The sequence below is a fragment of the Cajanus cajan genome, chromosome 8 (genome assembly GCF_000230855.2).
Source record: "Cajanus cajan strain Asha chromosome 8, NIPB_CcT2T_4, whole genome shotgun sequence".
In the NCBI taxonomy this organism is placed as follows: Eukaryota; Viridiplantae; Streptophyta; class Magnoliopsida; order Fabales; family Fabaceae; genus Cajanus; species Cajanus cajan.
In genome coordinates, this window is record NC_138524.1 from 675,394 (window position 1) to 698,303 (window position 22,910).

At 31.0% G+C, this 22,910-nt stretch overlaps 3 protein-coding genes across 6 annotated transcripts; 2 read left to right on the forward strand and 1 right to left on the reverse strand.

Moving 5' to 3' along the window:
• Window positions 1-324: 324 nt before the first annotated feature.
• Window positions 325-3,353, reverse strand: BAG7 (BCL-2-associated athanogene 7). Its single transcript, XM_020359259.3, has 3 exons — window positions 2,529-3,353; window positions 1,375-1,665; window positions 325-843 (listed from the first exon to the last, which is right to left on the reverse strand). The coding sequence occupies exons 1-3, from the start codon at window positions 3,120-3,122 to the stop codon at window positions 607-609; spliced, it is 1,122 nt and encodes a 373-aa protein (XP_020214848.1). The 5' UTR covers window positions 3,123-3,353; the 3' UTR covers window positions 325-606.
• Window positions 3,354-7,493: 4,140 nt separating this feature from the next.
• Window positions 7,494-13,413, forward strand: COP8 (Proteasome component (PCI) domain protein). Of its 2 annotated transcripts, none has more exons than XM_020359731.2 (15): window positions 7,494-7,674; window positions 7,823-8,003; window positions 8,092-8,243; window positions 8,985-9,088; window positions 9,202-9,262; window positions 9,532-9,624; window positions 9,708-9,808; window positions 10,936-11,044; window positions 11,145-11,189; window positions 11,270-11,338; window positions 11,417-11,508; window positions 11,611-11,653; window positions 12,158-12,217; window positions 12,425-12,484; window positions 13,117-13,413. In XM_020359731.2, the coding sequence occupies exons 2-15, from the start codon at window positions 7,874-7,876 to the stop codon at window positions 13,189-13,191; spliced, it is 1,194 nt and encodes a 397-aa protein (XP_020215320.1). In that variant the 5' UTR covers window positions 7,494-7,674; window positions 7,823-7,873; the 3' UTR covers window positions 13,192-13,413. The 2 variants fall into 2 exon arrangements, with proteins under 2 accessions (XP_020215320.1, XP_020215319.1); XM_020359730.2 differs by having other exon boundaries at window positions 7,495-7,674; window positions 7,872-8,003.
• A 3,813-nt stretch (window positions 13,414-17,226) lies between these two features.
• ATG3 (autophagy 3 (APG3)) lies at window positions 17,227-21,797 on the forward strand. Of its 3 annotated transcripts, XR_003804093.2 has the most exons (11): window positions 17,227-17,550; window positions 17,687-17,757; window positions 17,843-17,959; window positions 18,114-18,280; window positions 19,186-19,271; window positions 19,830-19,881; window positions 20,267-20,332; window positions 20,589-20,716; window positions 20,996-21,097; window positions 21,178-21,259; window positions 21,533-21,797. XR_003804093.2 is itself a non-coding variant. In XM_020359727.3 (10 exons), the coding sequence occupies exons 1-9, from the start codon at window positions 17,390-17,392 to the stop codon at window positions 21,090-21,092; spliced, it is 945 nt and encodes a 314-aa protein (XP_020215316.1). In that variant the 5' UTR covers window positions 17,228-17,389; the 3' UTR covers window positions 21,093-21,097; window positions 21,533-21,797. The 3 variants fall into 3 exon arrangements, 2 of the variants coding, with proteins under 2 accessions (XP_020215316.1, XP_020215317.1); XM_020359727.3 differs by lacking the exon at window positions 21,178-21,259 and having other exon boundaries at window positions 17,228-17,550; XM_020359728.3 differs by lacking the exon at window positions 21,178-21,259 and having other exon boundaries at window positions 17,231-17,550; window positions 19,198-19,271.
• Window positions 21,798-22,910: the final 1,113 nt, after the last annotated feature.

Sequence of the window (22,910 nt, forward strand, 5' to 3'; positions counted from 1 at the left end):
ATATCACATAACATTATCATACTACATAGACATTTTCGTTTAATAAAACAAAACTTATTTAATAGAAAGATTAAAATGAGTGATAAATTATAATTAAAATAAATAAATTTCATAAAAATTAAAGACTATATTAATATCTACAATATAACCATTTACATAAAAGAAACCTTTCTACTCACTAATGAACATTTCATTTCAATTAAAACACACTAGCATATTATTGTCTCCTATTTCAGTGGCGTAGCGAAAGATAGAGCTAGACGTTATTCCGCCCACACCTCATTTAAATAGATAGATTCACGAACGGTAGAACTGCCTGAACAATAGGGAAATAAGATGCATCGTAGATTAACCTGAGTTGTAGGCAAAAGGATAGATACAAATGAACAAGGTTCTCTAGGTCATAGTTAAATAACACAGCTCTACGCAAGCCAAACTTTTCATTCAGAATGTGCCCAAAAGTTCAAGAAAACAAATACGATTGAATGAAAAGCCTGATTTAGAAGTCTTGAAATCTTAGACTAAAAAATACGTCTACAAACAAACTACAACAGCAGAAGGAAAGCATGAAACAAACAGATAAATATTACTTCCATGATCTCACAGTCACACTTCAAAAGTGCTGCTGCTATTCTCTGCTTCTTCAAGCATTTGCACAACCTGTGCAACGCCTTCTTCAATTTCCTTCCGGATGACTCCATCAGGCATATCAAATGTCCTCCTTTTGAAGGAGAGTGATGCTGATGCAGATCTTCCACCAGGCTGGGGATCTACCACATCAAGCATTGCTTCCAGCTCATCCACCATTGACCTCTTCGCAGATCTTACCATCAGATCAGCTCCCTAAGAAACATAAGATGACTGACCCCGTTAGACAACTGTCAAGTATTTCTCCTAACTCTCCAACTATTATACACTTCCTTCCTGTTTCTTTGGCTGGTTCACCATGACTAAACAGTACAAATGCCTTTCTGGTTAACAATGAGTTAACCTGGTAATAACTTGACTTTTCAGTAACTGTCGTTTTAGTCATGGGCACAATAGTACTCCAGACCCAAAATTTCTATTTTTTCATGATTCAGATCATCAGAATCACTGTTAAAATTTTCTTGAAATAAAAAGAGAACTTCCACTCCTAATTCCTAAACCAAATATAGAAACATGTGGAGGGGAAGCAATATCCAGGATAATTCCACAATTGATAATCAAGGTAGTAAAGTTTATGATAAACTCGAAATGAGCTATCTATTAATATTCAAACTTGCCTATATACAGACTACTAAATTAACATCTGGTATGATGTTTAGCAGTCCAGAAATGTGGAGAAAGCTCATAGTATTCCAAGAAGGGAGATCCAGAAATGGAAATCGTTACCTCAATGGCATCAACAGTGAGGAGCAAGACAATGATTTTCTCAGAAAACCGCTGGCGCTCCTCTGCATCACGAGCTACATGACGGCGGTAAGCAAAGTTATTGAATTGGGCTCTGATTTCTTTTAATTTAGATTTTGCAACGGCCAGTTCTCTAAGGGCACGCAGAGCCTTTGACCTACGGATCAAGTAAGCTCTAAAAGTGATCTGGATCAACAATGCAGCATCTTGAGGAGACACGTCCTTCTTTTTGCCCCTCTCATTTTGAACAGCTCCAAACCTCTTGGCAAATGCCTTCCTCAACAAGTTAGATACAAACAGAAGAAATCAGCATACTCAAAATCCTCCAAACTTTAAATACAGTAGCATTTATTAGTATGAATCTACACTTCATTAGAAACAACACATTTGGGATAAAGGTAAAAGGCAGCTAATACTCCAATGCTTACAGACTTGTTTATTTGATAATGCAGAATCCTTTATTAGAAGAATATGTAATTTGAATTGTAAACATATATCCCAGTCCTCCACAGCTATGATTCTAATACTATACTACCCGTTTGCACTTAGGATCTGATCCGGTAAACTTCTCTAAAAATACTTCTAAGAGAGAAAAATAGGAATGAAAAATGAAATAAACTTCTCTACAAGTTAAAATTAGCTTCCGCATAAGTTAATTAATAGAAACTCTCTCCTATTAGCTTCTTTGAAATCTCATTTTTAATATACACATGAATCAATTTTAGCTTATGGAGAAATTTACTATGATTTTTCTTTCTATTTTTTCACAAGTACATGGGTCACAAGTAGTCTAGTAATGCTGATCTAACCAGATTCATCCACATACAATGGAGTACTTTTATTTAACCCTATCTAGTCATACAATACGATAGAAAGCTAACATTAAATATTAAATATCTAATCCAAACAAAAGTAAAGGGCCGAAGACACACGAGTAGCCAGCCACACAAAACACATCCGCAGAAACGACGTCGCATTTGAACAAACCACCAGTCAAAAATCAAGATGAAAATGTATTATCACTACCTATCATATCACTCAGCTCAACAACAACCAAATTATTGGCCTCCCAATTAAAAATGCAGAAGATCACATGGCAAAAGTGATGAAATTGAAAGCTAGTAAGGTACACCAACCTGTCTCAAAACGACATCTCTATGATCACTTGGCTCATGAATCTCCACAATGCGCAACCCATTTCCCTTCTTCTTGTGCTTCTCCTTCTCTTTCACCTTCTCCTTTTCCTTCCCCTTCTTCTCAGCACCACCACTCTCCACCTGAAACGTATACTTCCTGGAGCTTCCACTCTCCTCTCCTTTCCCCGTGATCTCAGCCGTCCATTTCACGTTCTTCGCCAACTTCTTCTTCTCCTCCTCCTCAACGATCTCCGCAACCCACTTGTACTTCCGATCAAAGCCGTTCCTCTCCGCTCCCTTGATCTCCGCCGTCCACGTGTACTTCCGGTCGCCGCCGAGCACGCGCTCGAACCGCGACTCCAGCTCGGCCACGCGGTCGGCGAGAGTCTGCAAGCGCAGGTCGCTCTGGAGGCGCCGGTAAGAGAGCGCGGGCGCGTGCACCAGATCCGCGAACCCCTCGAAGGCACTCGGAAGTAGCGGAAAGTCGAGGGATAGGGAAAAGGAGTCTTGGACGAAGGAAGGGAAAGCTAGGGTTTCGGAGTAGCAGAAAGGGGAAGGTTGCTGAATGAGGTGAAGTCGCCTGAATCGGGACATGGTTGGGTGAGTTGAATCGGCGATAACTCGTTGGGTGTATGTAGAATAGTGAAGTATGAGTGTGAGTGGTGATGTTGAAAGGGAATGGGTTTAAACTTTAAAGGGAGAATGGAGATGGCGACAAGGAAATGAGGGGTACGAGGAGAAGAAGACGAGGGTATAATTGGAAATTCAGGAATTTGCGATGACGGATTAGGTGTGAACTTGGGGCGCCGCGTACTGAATTCACCAAAGTGGGGTCACTGATTGGAATTAATTATTAAATAAGGAGACACTCGGAATCTTTGTTTCGTTGGAGATGATTTTGCTTCCCATGTGACCCTTTTTGCCTTTTTCTCCTTCCCTCTCACCATTTTCTTTTCTACTTGGATTCTCTCCGCCAATTTTCTCTCTCTAACCTCTTTCCTGTAATATTAATAACTATTAAATATATTTAATAATTTAAATTTAATTATTTAAAAAATTATATTAATTATAAAATTAAATTTAAATTATTAAATATATCTAATGACTATTAATATTACAAAAAAAGGCTAAAGAGAACAAATTACAAGAAAGTATCCAAATTCTTTTCTTTCTGTCATTAATTAAACTTTACTTTTTCCTCTTTTTTTCAACCTCGGAGGAAAGTAATTTTCGACGTCACACGGTGGTGGAAATTTTAAACAACAAAGAAAAGTACTGCTCACACTTTTTCCTTTACTATATTTTATTCATCAATATTTATTAAAAATTTTAATTTTCATATATTCTAATAAAACTAATAATATATATTTGGAATAACATCTATAGGATGAACTAATATTTTATTCCTTATCACTGTCTTAAAAATTATGACATGGATAATAGAATGGGTATGTTAGAGTGAAAATGAAATAAAATGTCCATATTTAATATTGGTTACGATTTATAAGTCATTTTATGTAATAGAGGACAAAGTTAATTTTTTTTAAAATAATCCCATCCTTTTAATATCAGTTATATTTTAATTGATATTATATATATCATACATCTTTTTAATTGATATATGATATCGGTTAAAATATGATAATTAATATTGTATATATTTATCTATTAATAACAAAGAAAATAAGTTTTGGAATATTATTTTTTCTCCAAAATTCTCAACTCTCTTTCCTTCAAAAACTTTTTCAACAAAACTAAATATATATAAATTTAATTATATAAATGACTTTTATAAAAATAAAATAAATTAATAAAAAAATAATTAATTTATCCAAATATATATATATATATAATTAATACTACATTTTACACATATTATAGCAAGTACAATTTTTTATATTAAGTTTATATAATTGTATCATCTTTTAAAATAATATAAAATATAAAATGATATTTATTTTATCAGATAAAATTAACTTATCATTAATCAAAAATATATAGTATATATAAAGAAAATAACTTCTTCCCTCTAAAATTCTTTCTAGTAATTATCTTCCCTCCAATAATTCTCTCATAAATATTTTTATAAAATAAATTGTTATATAAATAATATAAAAGAAACAATTTTGGTAATATATTTTTCCTCCAAAACTTTTTTATATATAAATGTTATTATAAAATAAGCTAATACAGAATAATTATTAGAACTAAATAAATATCCGAAAAATATAAAACCTGTAATAAATCACATTGATTAATAGTCACTGAATTTAAAATTCAAATAAATTAATAGTAATGCATACTAATAATTGCTACATTTAAGCTTCATTAATCAGTAATTATTAATACTGATAATATTAATTACCATTGATATTATATTTAAAATGTAAATAATTTTTTTGAAAAAAATTAAATAAATATGTATTATAAAAATATTAATAAAATTACACCATATAAAGGATTACATATATAATTACACATAATTTTAATATTAATTTTAAATAAAATTAAATAATATATTGTGTATTCAGTGTTTAACAATATGTAGCCTACACTGTATAACAGTTCTTTTGTAATGTTATATTAAGAACTTACTTAATTGTAATGTAAATATATTAATATATTAAAAAGTATATTAATATATTGACAAAATTAATAGTAAAAAATGTTATTTGTTATCATAAAATTTTATAGTTTAACAATGATTTCAACCTCTTCAGGATTCTTATTTTGTCTGACTAAATTATAACACAAGTCAGACACTTTCCTTGTATTTTCATGTGATATATGCTGATTTTTGTGCTTATTCAAACTTTATAAATTTTTGGTTTAGTGACTATTTTGATCTCTATATTTACACAAACTTTTCGTTTTCGTTCCTATTTATAAAATAGTATATTTTAATTCTTATATATCAAATTTTTTTAAATTAGTCCATATTGTTAATTGATATCTAACGTCATTTATTTGTTGCTAGTGTGACTATGAAAATGTTCATCAAACTTTATATATTTGTCCATTGACAGGTTGGAAAATGAGTTATGATGTGATACTCGTTGGTTAATACAACACTCAAACCTTCAAAATTATATGTTATGTGTTGAAGACTTAAACCTCAAATAATGGTAGCGTCAACAGTGGTTGCACAAATGAATATCGTGATGGGGAGAAGATTCATATAGAGTTTACAACACGGAGCAATATTCCACGTGAAAAAAATTAATAAATTTCAAGACTACGGCGTTAAATACAAAATAACTATATAAATTAATTTGAAAAAAATGTTTGTATAATGACTAAAATATATTATTTATAATAATATAAACTAAAAGAGAAAATCTGTGTAAATATGATTAAAAAAATAATCAATTATTTCATTAAGTTATTTTGGTTGGAATGCCATCAAGGAAATAAGTTTCAGCAACACTGTTCATAATAAGTGAGCCTCACATATAATGTATACTACAAGACTAAACATCTTTATGAATCATATGGAATTTGCCCTCCCTTTCATCAGCATCACTCTATACCTGCATACTATTCACCATCACGGATACACGACACTTTTGATCTTTTGTTGAGTTGGTTCTCAACACCAATCTCATAATTTGTAAACTCGTCTCACGACTTTATTATTATTTCTTTTAAATGAGATAAATGTAAAAATATGTTGAAAATTATTTTGTTTTATCATCCTTAGATATATTAATACCATTTTTGAACACGTCCAACAAATCTGAAATCTGTCTTATCATCTTTAGAAATTATGCACATTACATAACTTGTGCATAAACAACTGTTTAATGGTGCAATGTTATTTACGTATGACAGCGGAAATAATGCAACATTTTCGTGTATTAGTTTAGGATTTTAAAAGATTTTTTTTAGTAAATAAATCTATTAATATTCAATCATAATTTTATGTCACTTAAAAACAATCAAGTAATATTTAATCTGAATTTTCAATATTTTTAATTTTAAAGAGTCTATTAAAATTTATTGATATTCATTTGAAATTTTTTACAACTTAAAAATAATTCATTTGTATTAAAAAATATAAAAATTTTAAATGATTGTTATGTTAGAGGGATTTTGAAGGACTTTCTAGTGCTACTTATAAATACCAAATTTATAAAATAACCTCATTCAAACCTATCAAATTTTGGAGGATTGTTTAAAGTGATTTTTCAAGTAGTTCAAGAATTTCCAAGTCAATTTTATTTTTTTTTTTCCTTCTGTCTTTTCCATTTTTTATCTGTTAATAATATTGCACAACTGTTCATTGTTCATATATAATATTGTAATACTGTTTGCATTTCATTCCCTTATTTTATGAAATTTCAATATGTAAATGACAGTGACATTGATTTGCTCTATTTTTCTCTTCGTTATCTTTAATTGACTTGTTCTATTTTATTTTATTTTAATTGAATTTGTTCCTTTATATAACACAAAAAACGTTCGAAATTTCAACTTTTAAGTGGTAATTGTTTTTATAACACATGTTAAGAAAAGAGAAAGGTAAAAAATAAAATTAATATCATGATCTCTACAATATATATATATATATATATATATATATATATATATATAAGATGAATTTGAGTTAGGGGTAAAATGAGATGAAAATGAATCTTAATTGGAGAAAAATCCTTTCAGCATAAAATCTGTGATCTCTTTCCTTCCCTTGAATTTGTTACTCTTATCAATTTTTTTAAGTCATAAAAATCCTAAAAATTCTTTTAAAATTCGCAGAATTTTTTTAAACAAAAAAGTTATTTAAAATCCTAATCTAATACTCTCCCTAAAAGTCATTAACAACAACATTTTAATTGAAAATGATTTCGACTATCAAGATTTTCATATCTAATATTTAGGCCCGGCCCAAAGAGAAGATGAAGTCCATTAAGGAGGCCCAATGAAAAAATTGATTAGAAAAAAATTGGGTCAAATGAATCGGGTGGGACAATTTCATTACAGATTAAGAGCCGTGGACAATAAACGAAGGTGAAGAGGGTTGAGTTGAGAGTTGAAATTCGATAGAGTGTCGTTGATTCCAATTCACGACGGAGGAGTGAGGAATCACAACCTCCACCGGCGAACCCTGTGGCTGTCGGCGACGCTCACACTCGCACTACGCCGATAGGTAAACCGATTTCACTCTCCACTGCGTAATCACTATCATTTCACCGTTTGTTTGCTCGCGTTCACTTCTTTTCTATTAGCGAATGAAGTCGCAACTTGCTAGGAATCTCCATCAATCGGAAATTTTATACTACTTTTCTTAAATTTAGGTTTTATAGATTTGCTTGCGTTGTGTTGATGAATGTTAACGTGGAACAGTGATGGAGAGTGCTTTTGCGAGCGCTTCTGCGATTTCAGACCAGAGGCAAAAGATAGAGCAGTATAAGAGCATACTCTATGCTGTCATTTCGTCTAATGACATTGTTCAGGCTAGGAAATTTATAGATCACAGTTAAGTCTCTTTTTTCTCATTTAGGGTTTTTTTCTGGATAGTGTTCCTCAATGTCAAGCTCTCAAACCTTCGTGTTTCGTATTCCAGTGTTATCAGATGATGTTCCATTAGTAGTGTCGCGGCAGCTTTTGCAGACTTTTGCTCAGGAGTTGGGGAGATTGGAGCCTGAGACGCAGAAAGAGATTGCTCATTACACCCTTGCCCAAATTCAGCCTCGTGTTGTGTCGTTTGAAGAGCAGGTTTAAATTTTGTGCATTCAGCTGAAATACTGCATGCTTGTAGTGTTTTCTTTCAGTGATTTAGGAACGTGTTGCTGTTACTACTTAATTGCAATTGGATTTTTTTTCTCTTGAGAACAAGAATGGACAATCAAAATAAAACGACACCTCTTTGTATTTTGTAAATATGCTTGTCAATTTGTTGACCAATCCTCTTCCCTCACTTTGCTAATAATTAATTATAATGCAATTTTTTGTTTAGTTTCATAGATATTACTTATTTACTTGGTGAAGTTTTAAATTATATGATATAAAATATATGCAGAAAAAATAAAGGATGATTTATTTATTTTAACACAACTGTTGTGCTCTTTGGCACAATTGTACTAATTGTAGTGAGGTGGTGGATGGGAGAGGTAGGAATCATTATTTTTCTATCAGAATCTCAAATTTAGTTGCATTTAAAGACTATCAAAATAGTATTTCTGATTCTGTGCCAGTTGTCAAGGTTTTTAATGTGTGAGGAAATTGAAAGAAAAAGTAAGGTTAACACTAAGATAACTAAATTATAATATGCTGAGTTGTATGAAGAAACTGGTTACTTTTAAAAATTCTCTCATCACATAATGCATTTTTTGATTCATCCATTATCCAATTCATGTTTAAGTATACATTTTCCCTTCCTTTTGTATTTGGTTGTCTCAATTTAACACCCCCCCAAAAAAAAAAAAACTCTAATTGCCACTTATTGTCTTATTATAGGTTTTAGTTATTAGAGAGAAACTTGCTGAGCTTTATGAATCTGAGAAGCAATGGTCAAAAGCAGCTCAAATGCTCAGTGGTATTGACCTAGATTCAGGAATGAGGTCTCAGAATTTCTTACCTTCAAAATTTATTTGCTTGAGTAAACTATTATAATTCAGCAAAAAATTGAAAATGTCTCTCTGTTACAGATGTGTTTTTTGATTCATTTTATCAGGGTGATTGATGATGCGTTCAGGTTGTCAAAGTGTGTCCAGATTGCTTGTTTATACCTTGAGGTATTGACTCTTTTGTGCAATGAAATCCATATTTGATTGAAGTAGTGGCTAAAACCATATTGGGAGTCATAACAAGCCACACAAGAATAAGAGTGTCTATATATCATTGAGACATTCACGTCCCTCATATTCTAATGCCCATGCAATGCATAAGGAATACATTCAATGATGTAACTATGTGAACATTTTTTTTTTAATATGATTGGTATAGTTGTTATTAACTCCAGAGTCATAAAATTTATTTGAAATAAATTTTGCTTATTTGGTAGGATGATGACGCCGTCAATGCTGAAGCTTTTATAAATAAAGCATCATTCTTGGTTAGCAACAGTCAGCATGAAGTACTGAATTTGAAGTACAAGGTTTGAAAATGATAACTGCTGAAGGGTGGCTGAGCTAAAAGATGGAAGCCTTAGCCTTATCTGTTTTTCCTTTTTGTTTCCAGGTTTGCTATGCGAGGATCTTAGATTTGAAGAGGAAGTTTTTGGAAGCAGCATTACGGTATTATGATATATCTCAAATCGAGAAAAGACAAATAGGAGATGAGTATGTATCTTGCATGTTATTTTTTCATAAGTTTTTTTGTATTCATTTTTGTGTGAATGAAGAAAATCTGTTTGCATGTATCTTGAATTCTTTGTTATATAGTGGGAATAGTCTCTTCTGTATGCTTATATAATCTTCAACATGGATTTTCTTTTTGAAGTGACAATTGTTGCCGATCACATTATTTAGCTTGATACTACAATTCAAATTCCGAGGCCCAGTTATTGAGAAAATAATGGGTTGTTTGTTTGGTATGAGAAAATGGTTTATGTTCCATTCTGTTTTGACTTTTAAATGCAAAAATGACACCCTGATACATTTTGTTCTCTGTTTTCAAACATTTGTATAAGAAACAGTGAAAAAAAACTTTACTGTTTTCATTGTTTTCCACACAATTTTTTGATAATAGGAATAAAGTGTAATAAGAGGTGGCATTTGTCAGAATTTTACAAATGCTTAATACTTGTTACGTGATATTTGTGTCAGAATTTTAGAACCTTTACATTGTAAACAAAACTGCTTAGTATGTGTTTGGAAAACCATTAGAAACCACATTCAATGCCAATCCACCATTTCCTTTCTTTAACATTTAATTCTATTGGATAGTGGAACAATGCCCTTACGAGCACTGTTTTTTCATGTAGTTTTGGCAAACTGCAATTTATTTGTTAATCTTGTGCATTACATATGAGAATTTCTTGTGTTTATTTCATTCATGGAAATTAGCTAGCTGGGGTCTTCTGCCTTCCTTAATTTTTATGGTAACAATCACATTTTTTTGGGCCCATAATGAATCTAATTCCAAAACTGCATTCTAGTTTGGTTCAGAAACACTATTATTTCCTCGGTATATTGGGAGGCGGCAATACCTATATCTTGTAATTCACATTCTGTGTTTCAAATGTGGTATCTCAGCATTTATTAAACCAATAGAAGAACTTAAAATGTGAGTGAGGGCTTAATGATGGTAACTTGGCTGGTCCCTGGCAAGGAATAAATCAATTCTTTAAAATATCTTTTTGCGTCTGTTCAATGTGGTTTATGTTTAGCCTGTATGACATATAATTATGTCTTTAATACTATGGCTAAGGTAGTTAACAAATGTGTTTTTATTTATAATAATATAGGGAGATTAATGAGGAAGCACTTGAACAAGCTTTATCTGCTGCTGTTACATGTACCATATTGGCAGCTGCAGGACCTCAACGGTCCCGTGTTCTTGCCACTTTGTACAAGGTGAATGCTTCACTGATTCACTCATTAAACAATATACAATTTTGAAGTCCTGTTTGCAAAATCAAATCTCATCACATAAATGTTTGTGGGTTTTGATTAGGATGAGCGGTGTTCAAAGTTGAAGATCTATCCAATATTGCAGAAGGTCTCTCTCTTTCTCTCTCTCCCCACTCTCGCATATCGCCTTCCACAAGGATCATATAACGAGAATCTCTTGTATATCAGGTGTATTTGGAGAGAATTCTCAGAAAACCAGAAATTGATGCTTTTGCAGAAGAATTGAAACCACATCAGGTATATAAGTTTGTATTGTATCCTCATATTTTTTGAAGTCAAATAGTGGGTATGCCTCAACTTTTACTTTTGCCACAGAAAGCTCTTCTTCCAGACAATTTCACTGTGCTGGACCGTGCTATGATTGAGCATAATCTTCTGAGTGCAAGCAAACTTTATACTAATATCAGGTTTGTAAATTAGTCTGTCTGTTTATTACTTCTTTATTACCAGATCATTTTATCAATGTTACTATTAGGTTACATGCACTTTAAGCTCTGTTTGTCTTGCAGCTTTGATGAGCTAGGCACGCTGTTGGGGATCCCACCTCATAAGGTACAATAAAATTGTCTGAACAGATATACTTCTTTTTGGGTATAGAGAAAATAATAGTGGCACCTTTTATTGAAAGAAACATTCTTCTCCATTGAATTTACCATTTCATGTTTCTGATGAAGGATCTTTTTCATGGTGAATATTTATTTTTGTTTAATCATCAGATTTAAATAATGAAAAATGTCCATTGATCACAAGGAGTGGCTTGGTGATAATAACTCGTGTTAATTACTGAATAAAGTTACAGACATGGAAATTGCTCTTGGATTGTTTTGGAATTCTAGCAACAATATTATTGATTAAAACTACTTTAAAATGCAAAATTATGAGACACATTAAATAAGTGAGACCCACTATTTTGTAATTTTCAATAAATTTCAACCAATAATAAATAACATCTTTAAAAGAGTGTGGGATAACTAGTTATCTTTTTTTTTTATTTTAATATTCAATGGTCCTAGAATTTGTTAGATTTGATTTATGTTTGATTCTTTTTTCTCACAGGCTGAGAAAATTGCATCAAGAATGATTTACGAGGATAGGATGAGGGGATCTATCGATCAGGTATAAATAACCATTGCGACCTCTGTTTATGAAAGTACTGCAAGGCAATAAAAATAATTATTGAAGGAATCTTCTTCTTGGACTGCTGTATTGGAACTAAGGGGTATGATGGAAGGGGAGAGTTATTAGCTGTTCTGAGAGCAAGGAAAACATTATTGCAAGGTTCTCTTAAGAAGTTATGATTAATTTTTGTGTGATTTATTGCAGGTGGAAGCTGTCATACATTTTGACGATGACACTGAAGAATTGCAGCGATGGGACCAACAGGTAATTTTCTTATAAATATCTGTTACCTATGGATGCGACGGCCATAGAGGTGGATTAAGTAAATAAACAGGGAATCTTACCCGCCCACATCTACTACAGCCACCTAAAATTTGTGAGGGTTTCAGTGGTACTGGTATATAGCACACTTCTGATTTTTTTCATAAAAAATATGAATAGCTTAAATTCTGAAAAATTGAACAGTCTTTCAATTATAATCTTTTGTTGATTAATTAATCTCGGCCTCGAATAAAAACTTGATTTTGAGAAAGTTTTCGATATAGTCTATTCCTATGTCCATCAAGAAATGGAGAATTGGAAAAACAAGGGTTAATGGTGTCTAGTCCTTGTCTTTTATAACCGCAATTTTTTTTTATCGCTTATAGTTTAGTTTTAGAGATTGGTGTTTGGGTATTCAAAAAATATAAGAACAGAAACTTATGGTTTTAGAAGTTGAGGACTAAAAATCAAACTAAAAACAACACATTTTTCAGGGACTACAACACCATTAACCTAAATAGCTAACTATGCTACATTTTGTGCTTAAATGTACTTTTAAAATGAACACTCGCTTTAGAAACCTTCAATAGTTCAATTACCTCAACCTTTTACTAATGTGATGATTCGCGTTGCAGATTGTGGGCCTATGTCAGGCCCTGAACGATGTTTTGGATAGCATGGCCAAGAAGGGTTTTCCAGTTCCTGTTTAACGTGGATCATTGACAATTTCTTTGTTTATACATTCTTAGTAAAGCGTCTTTTTTTTCTTTCTTTTGTTGATTTTTTGTGAACTTTACTATACAAACGATACCATTAATTTCCTCATATATTAGATTCCAAATTCTGTTTACCCAAGAGATTGTTTAATTACTGATTCTTAATGAGTTTCTGAAGTACAACTTGTTTGTGCTTTCGAGACATTTTTGAGATTAGATGATGTTTACTCATTTCTTATCTATTGCATTTGATCAGCAATCTTATTTATTAACGAATAAGATTGTGTTTCATTAGTTTTAATAAACATCTGTAGGCAATTCAAGGGGAAAAATCTGGAAGAATTATTCTATTCATTTCGTTATTTTCAAACAATTCAAATATGAAGTATCATAGTTATGACACAAGAATACCGATGTCCAGTTATCCACTATAAGATGATGCATTCATTTTTATAGTAAGACATGGTAGGAATAATATTTAGTATATTAATATAAAAATATAAATCTTATATCAAGATAAAGATAATATTTTATATTCACAAGTTAAATGTAATTACTGTTGATATAACGATTTCTTTTTCATTTACTTAATTAGTATATTTAATTCTTACTTTTATATTGGTATATGAGTGAAAATAAAAGATATAATACTAATTTTGCATTGTTATATCATTTATAACATTTTCTTCTCTTTTTCTTACAGCCGCGTTTGTAAGAAAATATGTACGCCTTTTTTCAGTAATTGATTGAGAGAAATGCTAGTAATATATATATATATATATATATATATATATATATATTGTTTTATTGGTTAAATTTTTTTAAAAATATTTATACATTTTATCTCTTTAATGAATTTTATTTCTAATTTTATAGTTTTTAATAAATTTTAACTGGTAATAAAAATGTATTAAAGAAATATATTGTACCACTATTTTGCAGTTTCAGTGCTTCATATTCATAACAATACAGATAGCTTGGATAGTATTCTTGGGGAAAAGAAAATTCATTGAAAGTTCATCCACTAGAGTCACAGGTTGGTTTGAATTTACACAGTATATTTACTGAACTGACCTAAATATGAATTACAAAGTATACATAAACTAAATGCGTGTTTGGCTAAGCGTCCTGTGGCACAAAATATTCACGTCCAGATCTCAAATTTATGCGGAAGCCGCGAGACGTGAAAAATCACGTCACAGAATTCAAACCAAACGTCCTATAAGAGTAATCTTGTAGAATGTGTTTGAAGTAAATTGTGTGCAATAAAGAGATGCAAATTTTACCATTTAATTTAATGACATGACTCCCTATTTGTATCTAGGTTGGAGCAGCAAAGCTTACTTGTTCCACAAAACGAAAGCAATCAGAAATGTTTACCATAATGAAGCCCATGAATATGATGCCAACGAGAACCCCAGCAGCCACTGCACAACACTTGTTCCCAACTCTACTCTCTCTTCTCTCTTCTCTTTCCAAACCATTATCCTTCCTTGTTTTTATAAGTATGCCACCATCAAACTCCACAAGCTCATTATCTCCACCAAAGTCTTCCAAAAAGTCCTCAGCGTCTTCATAATCCAAAGATGCGAATTTATCAGATCCATTATTCTCTTCAAAAGCAGTCAATTCAGTTTCATCCCCATCATCGTTGAGACAGGAATCGGTGCAAGAGCAAGTAGAGTCTTTGTCAAGATCATGGAAGGGGAGTGTTCTGAAAGAGTCCCAATGATGAAACTCCCTCTCCATCGTGGCTAACCTCTCTGACACGTGGTGCAAGTGATGGGGTTTTGATGGATGAGATGCAACTTCGGCAGATAGCAGGTTCCCTATGAAAGCGAATCTCTGCTTTATGTCGTTAGAGATGGAGTCATGGGACTCAGTCTCGGGGCCAAGCAGCAATGCTTCATCTAGCATAGATTGGAGTTCTTCCAGTTCTGCCTCCACATTTTTGTAACTCTTTGTCATCTTCTTTATCTGTTTCTGTCTCCGTCGAAACAGTTCCACAATTGTGTTCTGTCTCATAGTTAGTAACTGTAAATGTAAACACTTACTCAACCGTTTTCTACCTTCCTACCACCAACAAAACTCCATGTTCCATTCTTCCTCCTTTTTTTTATACCTCTCTCACTTTTTAAATGAAAGTTATTGTCGTGCCAATTTTTTTAAAATTTACAATGATGCAACATATCAATTATATTTGCATTCATTTTGTATTATTATTTTTTAAGTAAATTATGTTACTTTTTCCTTGAGAAATAAGTGTATTACATTACTTTTTATTATATTAAAATATATAATTTAATTTATCTAACTCAACCTCATTAATATAATTTCGTGATACTATTTTTTATTTTTTGATGATCAAATTCAATGGTTACAATTTTTATTAAATTAATATATTTGAATATTGAGCTAAGTTTTAATATATTATTGCAATTTCTTATATTAAGCAACATTCCGTATATCTCCAATTTAAAAAATAAAATAAAATAATAATAAGAGGTTGCTTGAGAAAGTGTTTTAGAAGTAATTGTAAAAATAAAGTAAAAAATTTTTATACATAAAAAAATGTTTTTTAATTAACTGCATTGAGTATAGATGTATATATACATTAGTTTTAGTTTAATTTTTTAAATACATGTTTATGTATACACATTTTCATCTTGTTACTTTCCGTGCCTCTGCTATCTATTCCGTTGCTAGTGCCTAGTGGTGAGATTTTACAAATTTTGTGAAGGAGTAATACGGTTTGTGCATACACATGTAACATATGAATGTGACATTCATGATCTATGATGATGGTGAGTGGAGGAAAAATATTAGACTTCGTAAGTGGAAGGATGAGTCATTTTAATGATTTAGGATATAATAATATTATTGAATTTAGTGTGTATCAATAATTGATTATCTAATTAAAATAATTTTAGATAAATATGATATTATGTTAGAATGTGAATTTAAATTTAATTTAATATTACTAAATCAGTTTATAAGATGAAAGTTATTTTTATTTATATATTCTATAACTGTCTTATCTCAAATTGTTAAGATTTAAATTTTTTTCAATATATATCAACAAATTAATTTCAAATAATTCAAAATATTTTATGCTAGTATATATATATATATATATATATATAATTTTTAAAATGTAAATATTATATCTTTTATTTTATTTTTTTATAATTATTTTAATATTTTTTAACCTCTTATCTCTTTAAATATATCAATTTCATATTTATTCCAATATTTTAAAATTATTAATAATTAAAAATAATTTTATTTTAAAATATAATTATATATTATAAATTTAAAATATAATTTATAAGTTTAAAAATATTTATTTATTGTAAATTTTAATAATAATACTTTATATATAATAAAAAACATTTTCATATGCTAAGAATTAAAATAAATATAAAATTTATATATTTAATAAACGAGAAGTTAAAAAATTTGAAATCTATACTAATATATAAAGGAGATATCCTTTTTGATAATTATGTTGGTCTTCACTTTTTTTGACCATTATACCTTTTTATGTTAAAAAATTAGAAAATATATTTTTTAATCAAATTTAAGAATTTGAAATTAATAAATAATTTTTATAATAATTATTTTTTATTTTTATTTTTATATAAATTATTTTATCCTTTATTTATTTTTTAATAATTATTTTTTATGAGTAATTTCTCATTTTTTTTAAATTTTTTTTAAATTTTTTTTAATACAATATAGGTACGAAGTGCCTTTTTCCTGCTAGTAAATATAAAATTAATGTGTTTTAAAATATATAATATAGTTTTCATTAGAATATATTTTAAAAAATGATCTTTAAAATTAGTCTAGCCGAAGAAAATGATTCTGAATACTGTTTTGCTCTCTGAACAAGCAATCGCTCAATGAATATGTTTTTTATTTTACATATATAAAAAATATTAATAATAATAATTAAAGATAAAATGATGATAAATTAATTAATTATTTATTTATATTAGAAATTTGAATGAATGAATTTGAAGCAATATAGAATTAGTGTGTTTTGATTTGGATTGATTGTGGTGTTGACAAAGGGAAGGGAGCGTGTCGTAGAAGGGGCAATTGAATTCCAAAGCCTTTCTTCCTCTGTCAATCTCTTTCGCAATTTCCCAAAATCCATCGATAGAGGGAGGAAGAACAAAACAACAACATGGTTCTCTCTCAGAAGCTTCACGAAGCTTTCAAAGGCACCGTCGAGAGGATCACTGGCCCTCGCACCGTTTCCGCCTTCAAAGAAAAAGGTGTTCTCAGCGTCTCCGAGTTCGTCACCGCCGGCGACAACCTCGTCGCCAAATGCCCCACCTGGTCCTGGTAATTCCATATATAAATTCAACTTTTCAAAAGGGTTTTTCCATATCACTGATTTCCTCATTTGCACCTTCAATTGAATGATTTTTTAGTAAACCTAGAATTTATCAGTGATTTGTGTGGTTCTGTTTTCCAATAGGGAATCTGGTGAGCCAGGCAAGAGGAAGCCATACTTGCCACCTGAGAAACAGTTCTTGATTACTAGAAATGGTGAGATTAAGATCTCAGAATAATGCCTTTACATGTTCTCTGTTTCATGGTTATGCTGATTTTTTAGTTGCTTAATACTTAACAGTGCCTTGTCTTCGGAGAGCGGCATCTGTTGAAGAGGAATACGAAGCTGCTGGAGGGGAAGTTCTACTCGATGATGAAGATAATGATGGGTGGTTAGCAACTCATGGGAAACCTAAAGGTATATATTCAATTGGACTGGAGACTTTAATTTTTTTTTTCTTTTCTTGTCTATTCAAGCTGAGAAGGACCAGACTTGAGACTTGTATCTTGTGCTTTGGCTTTAATCCTTTTATATTATTTTGCCTTTACTTTTTTTATTGTGTGTATTCAAGAAACCAAATCTGATGAGGATGAGAATTTACCTTCCATGGAAAGCCTGGAAATCAGCGGAAAGAGTCCTATTAAGCAAATTCCTTCCTACATGGGAGCTGACGAGGAAGAAGATATTCCAGATATGGCAGAGTTTGAGGATACTTCCAACGTTATTGAAACTGATCCTGTAAGTTGATACTTGATACCACATTGTTATGCTAATATCAGTTATGCTGCTGTATATTAGTGTCATTTCAGGATACATCAAGGGGAAACCAAAATATATATCATTTTTTTTATATATTTACTATTATAGCTACGCTTTTCCCTCTGTTGTCCTTTAGAAGTATATACTTCTCTAATGGCTGAGATCCTTTATATTCAAATTCAGTTGCCATTTACTGTCTGAATATAACTGATTCTGTGAACATGAGTGTCCAAGTCTTTTTCTAACTCAGAAACTTCAAACTGGAGGTTTAGTGTATATTGATTGAGCATGTTATGCACCAAACCCAGTTGTTTTAGGATTCATTAGGTCATAAAATATAACTGAATCAGTGTGCACCATTGCAACCCCTTTGAGCATTTATAATGAAACCTAGAATGACCGTTGAGACACATTTTTAGATAGGTCTGAGTCTGACTATTCTTAAATAAGCCAATCGACATATAGGCCAACAGGAAACACTATAAAGCAGACTATAAACCATTAAAGACTTTATAGCCTAAAGTTTAACTTTTTTTTTTTTTTTTTTTTTTTTTAATTTTAATTTTTTTTATAACCAAATATGCTTTTAGGAAAGTCTTGACCTAGTTTATTTCTTAGAAAAACGCTGGTTTGACCTACATGGGTGTTGGCGGGCAGTTTGACCTATTCTCATCCCACTTCTAATGTATAAGTAGATAGGCCATAATGCACCTGAGGGTTTTAGTTTTTATTGCTTACATAATTTGTAATAATATTTTATAAATTTTCCATTAGTTTTATTTATTTATTTTTAGCAATGTACTTCTACCGATTCCTTCTATTTATTTGATACTTATTTAAGAAATGTTATTCATGTCTTTTATTTGTTCTCATGCTAATTTGAGGCTACTCTTCAGTCCACATATCTAGTCGCCCAGGAGCCTGATGATGATAATATTCTACGAACACGAACTTATGATGTCAGCATTACGTAAGATGATTTTCAATAGAAATTTCCATGATTGTCATTTTATGCATTCTACTCTACTTTGAATTCTCGGCTAGGTTTATTGGATCTCTCCCTCTATGTGGCAAATTTTTTATGACTCCAATATATATAATGCAAGTTGTTGAAGTGTAGTTCTTGCATCTTTGAGGGTGTCTCTTTTTGCCCTAAACTTGTTATAACATAGGATTATGTCTATGGCCTCTGTTTGATGTCCTGATTATGGCTACTTCAACAAAATTGCTATGTAGAAAGTTTTAGACATTCATAAACTTTTATGAATTATAAAAGTGAAGCATATCATCAAACGTAGTAATCATTTTCAAAAGTTTCTGTGGACAGGACCACTGGAAGTGGTATAATTTTCTATTTTGGACGATATCTTATCCTTTGATTGTTGTATTTCACCTCTTTTCTTTGCCGTGGTTTTCTGTCTCCCCCACTCCCCACTCCATCCATAAAATATAAAATAATCTACTTCATAGTTGAAAGAAATAGTTTTCAGACAGCGATTTTAAAAAGTGAACCTTGCTCATTTTGCAGTTATGATAAATATTATCAAACACCACGAGTATGGCTTACTGGATATGATGAGGTTTGTTTTATTCACTTGATCCTTGTAACTATAATTTAGTCACTTTTGATCAGTCTTTAGGGCTATGGCAAAGCTACTAGAACTAGAATTAGCATTAAGAATTTAAACTAGCGTATAATACATGATGTGTCTAACCAAAAAAAGAAAAAAAAAATACTGATTGTTAACACATGGATGAAGGATAGTGAATGTATTCTTCCTTCTTCCTAGTTTTATGAATAAGTATTGCCACTGCAAAAATGAATCCATCTCTGACATTGTTGCCAAACTTGGAAAACAAGTTTTTTCTTATATTATATTTTCATTTAAGCTTTTCATCATTTCCATTTCTATACCTTGGAAACTTGTTACTCATTTAGTGATTTCATGTTGGATCTTGTGGCAGTCAAGAATGCTTTTGCAACCTGAACTTGTCCTTGAAGATGTTAGTCAAGACCATGCACGCAAAACGGTGAGATATGACAGAGACATATATATATATATATATATATGAGATGTATTTAGTGAGGGAGGTGTAGAATGTAGATCTTAACCATTCAACTAAATAAGACTTTAGAAAAAAACTACACAATTTTTGCATTTTAATCTTGTCCATTCATGGTTATATCTAATAGTTAATATTTATCTCAGTCATTCTCACATAAAAAGGCTCTCTTAGTCCGATTCTCATAAATATATATTTTTTTTTCTGACTAAAAATGTTGCAGGTAACGATTGAGGACCATCCTCACTTGCCTGGGAAGCATGCATCTATTCATCCATGTCGGCATGGAGCAGTAATGAAGAAAATCATTGACGTACTGATGTCGCGTGGAGTTGAGCCTGAAGTTGACAAGTAAACTCTTTCTTCCTAAGATATTGCTTTCATTCCGAGAAACAATTCATCTATATGATATAAATTGACATTGTCTCTGATTAGATATGACTACCATAACTCATGCTGTGGCATCAATGATATTTCATACCAATTTGCTTTACAAATACATAGCCTTTGGATATGGACTTTACCCCCCCATCTTCTAGTTCATGAGTCTAAAGTGCAATAACTGTTTCTAATAACTCATCTATCTATGTGTGTCTGAGGTGATATAATCTCATATATTTATTTCTGCAGGTACTTGTTCTTATTCCTAAAATTTATGGCTTCTGTAATTCCAACAATTGAGTATGATTACACCATGGACTTTGATCTTGGTAGCACCAGTAATTGAATAAGGTAATTGTGATTATTATTTATATTTTGTTTATCATTTAAATTTCTTATTATTAATATTGTTAAATAAATGTTTCATAAAGTGATGGTGTCCCATGCCAAGTCATGTAAATGGCAATACATTCTACCTAGTTTCTATCTGCAGTCATGTCTCTCTTACTATTGGTAATGCTCTTTCAAGGAGTACTTTTTTTCATTCATAGATGCCATTTAATTTATTATTTCTTACAATAAAGTCTCATTATGGTATCAAAATGGGGATTCATGATGATTAAATTTTACAAGCTTGCATCTTGTTACCACAATGAGTTGAACATTGTGATTTTACATTTTGTGGTTTTAATAGGACGTTGGTAGTTGAACCGTGTCATACAGAATATGGTCTTTTCGTGAGAGACATTAGTCATTGTGATGATTTGTATTCTTTGAAATTTTCAGATGGGAGCTGCTTGTTCAAGTATAACTCGGGATGTTGTCCATTGTTGGTTTTCGTTTATCCCAAGCACATATCTTTCTGTATTTATCTGCGTATAATCTTTGATTGTTACACAGTTGGTGTACATGTCATGTAAATTGTGGTCATGACTATGAGGATGTTGAACAAATTTCCTTTTAAGATGTGTACATAATTGACATACCATTCGCAAGACTATCTAACGTTGTGTTTGTCCCTATAATTTATAAATTAGACTTGATTGACTCAGTTTTTTGACCTTGTCAATGGTTAAATTATCTGTTTTGCATTCTGCTAATTTGGGGGATATGTATGAAGTCTTTCTAGTTAGCGAAAATACGCCATTCTTATGCATGGGCTTAAAAGAAAAGAAAATGAAATGAGAAAAGAAAAGGGCGAATTTAGATTTCATTTGTGTTCTCATTGGTAATTACAAAATGTTATAACATTTTCACCACTTATTTTGAAGGATTTAGATAATAAACGATGTGCTCATCATTTTTATAGATTATTAAAATTAGAATGTTGTAATTTTTTGTAATTATTAGTGAAAATAGAAGAAAATAAAAGATAATGTAATATTCGTAGAAAAACTTTAATCATTAAATAGACTTTAATATTTCATTGTAAATAATGCCAAATCATGGAATTATCAAAAGCTTCAAATGGTGAACAAATTTTGGTTTTTACATCACATTTAAAAAGCGTGATTGGAAGAGGAGAAAATTGAAACGGCCAATTTAATGTCGCAAAGAGGTACAAACTTATAGAAAATTTATAATGTGCTTTTAAATGAAAGATGCGTGAAATTATTAGTAGGAAGGAATATTGGATGAGTGAATTGTAAAAAGAGGGCCAATTTCATTGCATGTTGACTTAGTGGTGGCAACGAAGAAAGAAAAAGAAAATCAGTTTGCAGTCTTGTATAATGTAATAATCAAATTTTAGTTTGTGCTGGTCATCAGCCCCAATTGCAAGCTTTGTATTTATTACTAGGAGGCAGTATATTCATATATAAATTTAGAAGAATTTTAGAATGATTTTTTTATTAATTTTTTTATTATATTAATTTTGGATAGAGAATTAAAAAAAATAATTTGTAATCAACCGGAGATACCCTCCATTTTATGATTTTTATCTATCAACTCTTATTGTCTACTTGAATAGCATTCGGATATTCTTATATTGCAATGAAATAAATTATATTATACAATTTTATTATATCCCTGTCCAAAATCCAAATGATCCCCTTTCCCAAAAGAGTCTCGTGGTGGAAGGTTTTAGATTTGCGTTACGTAATACCGGATCCGGGTTTCCCGTACCCGGACTCCGAATCCAACTCGCGTGACCTATATAAAGCGA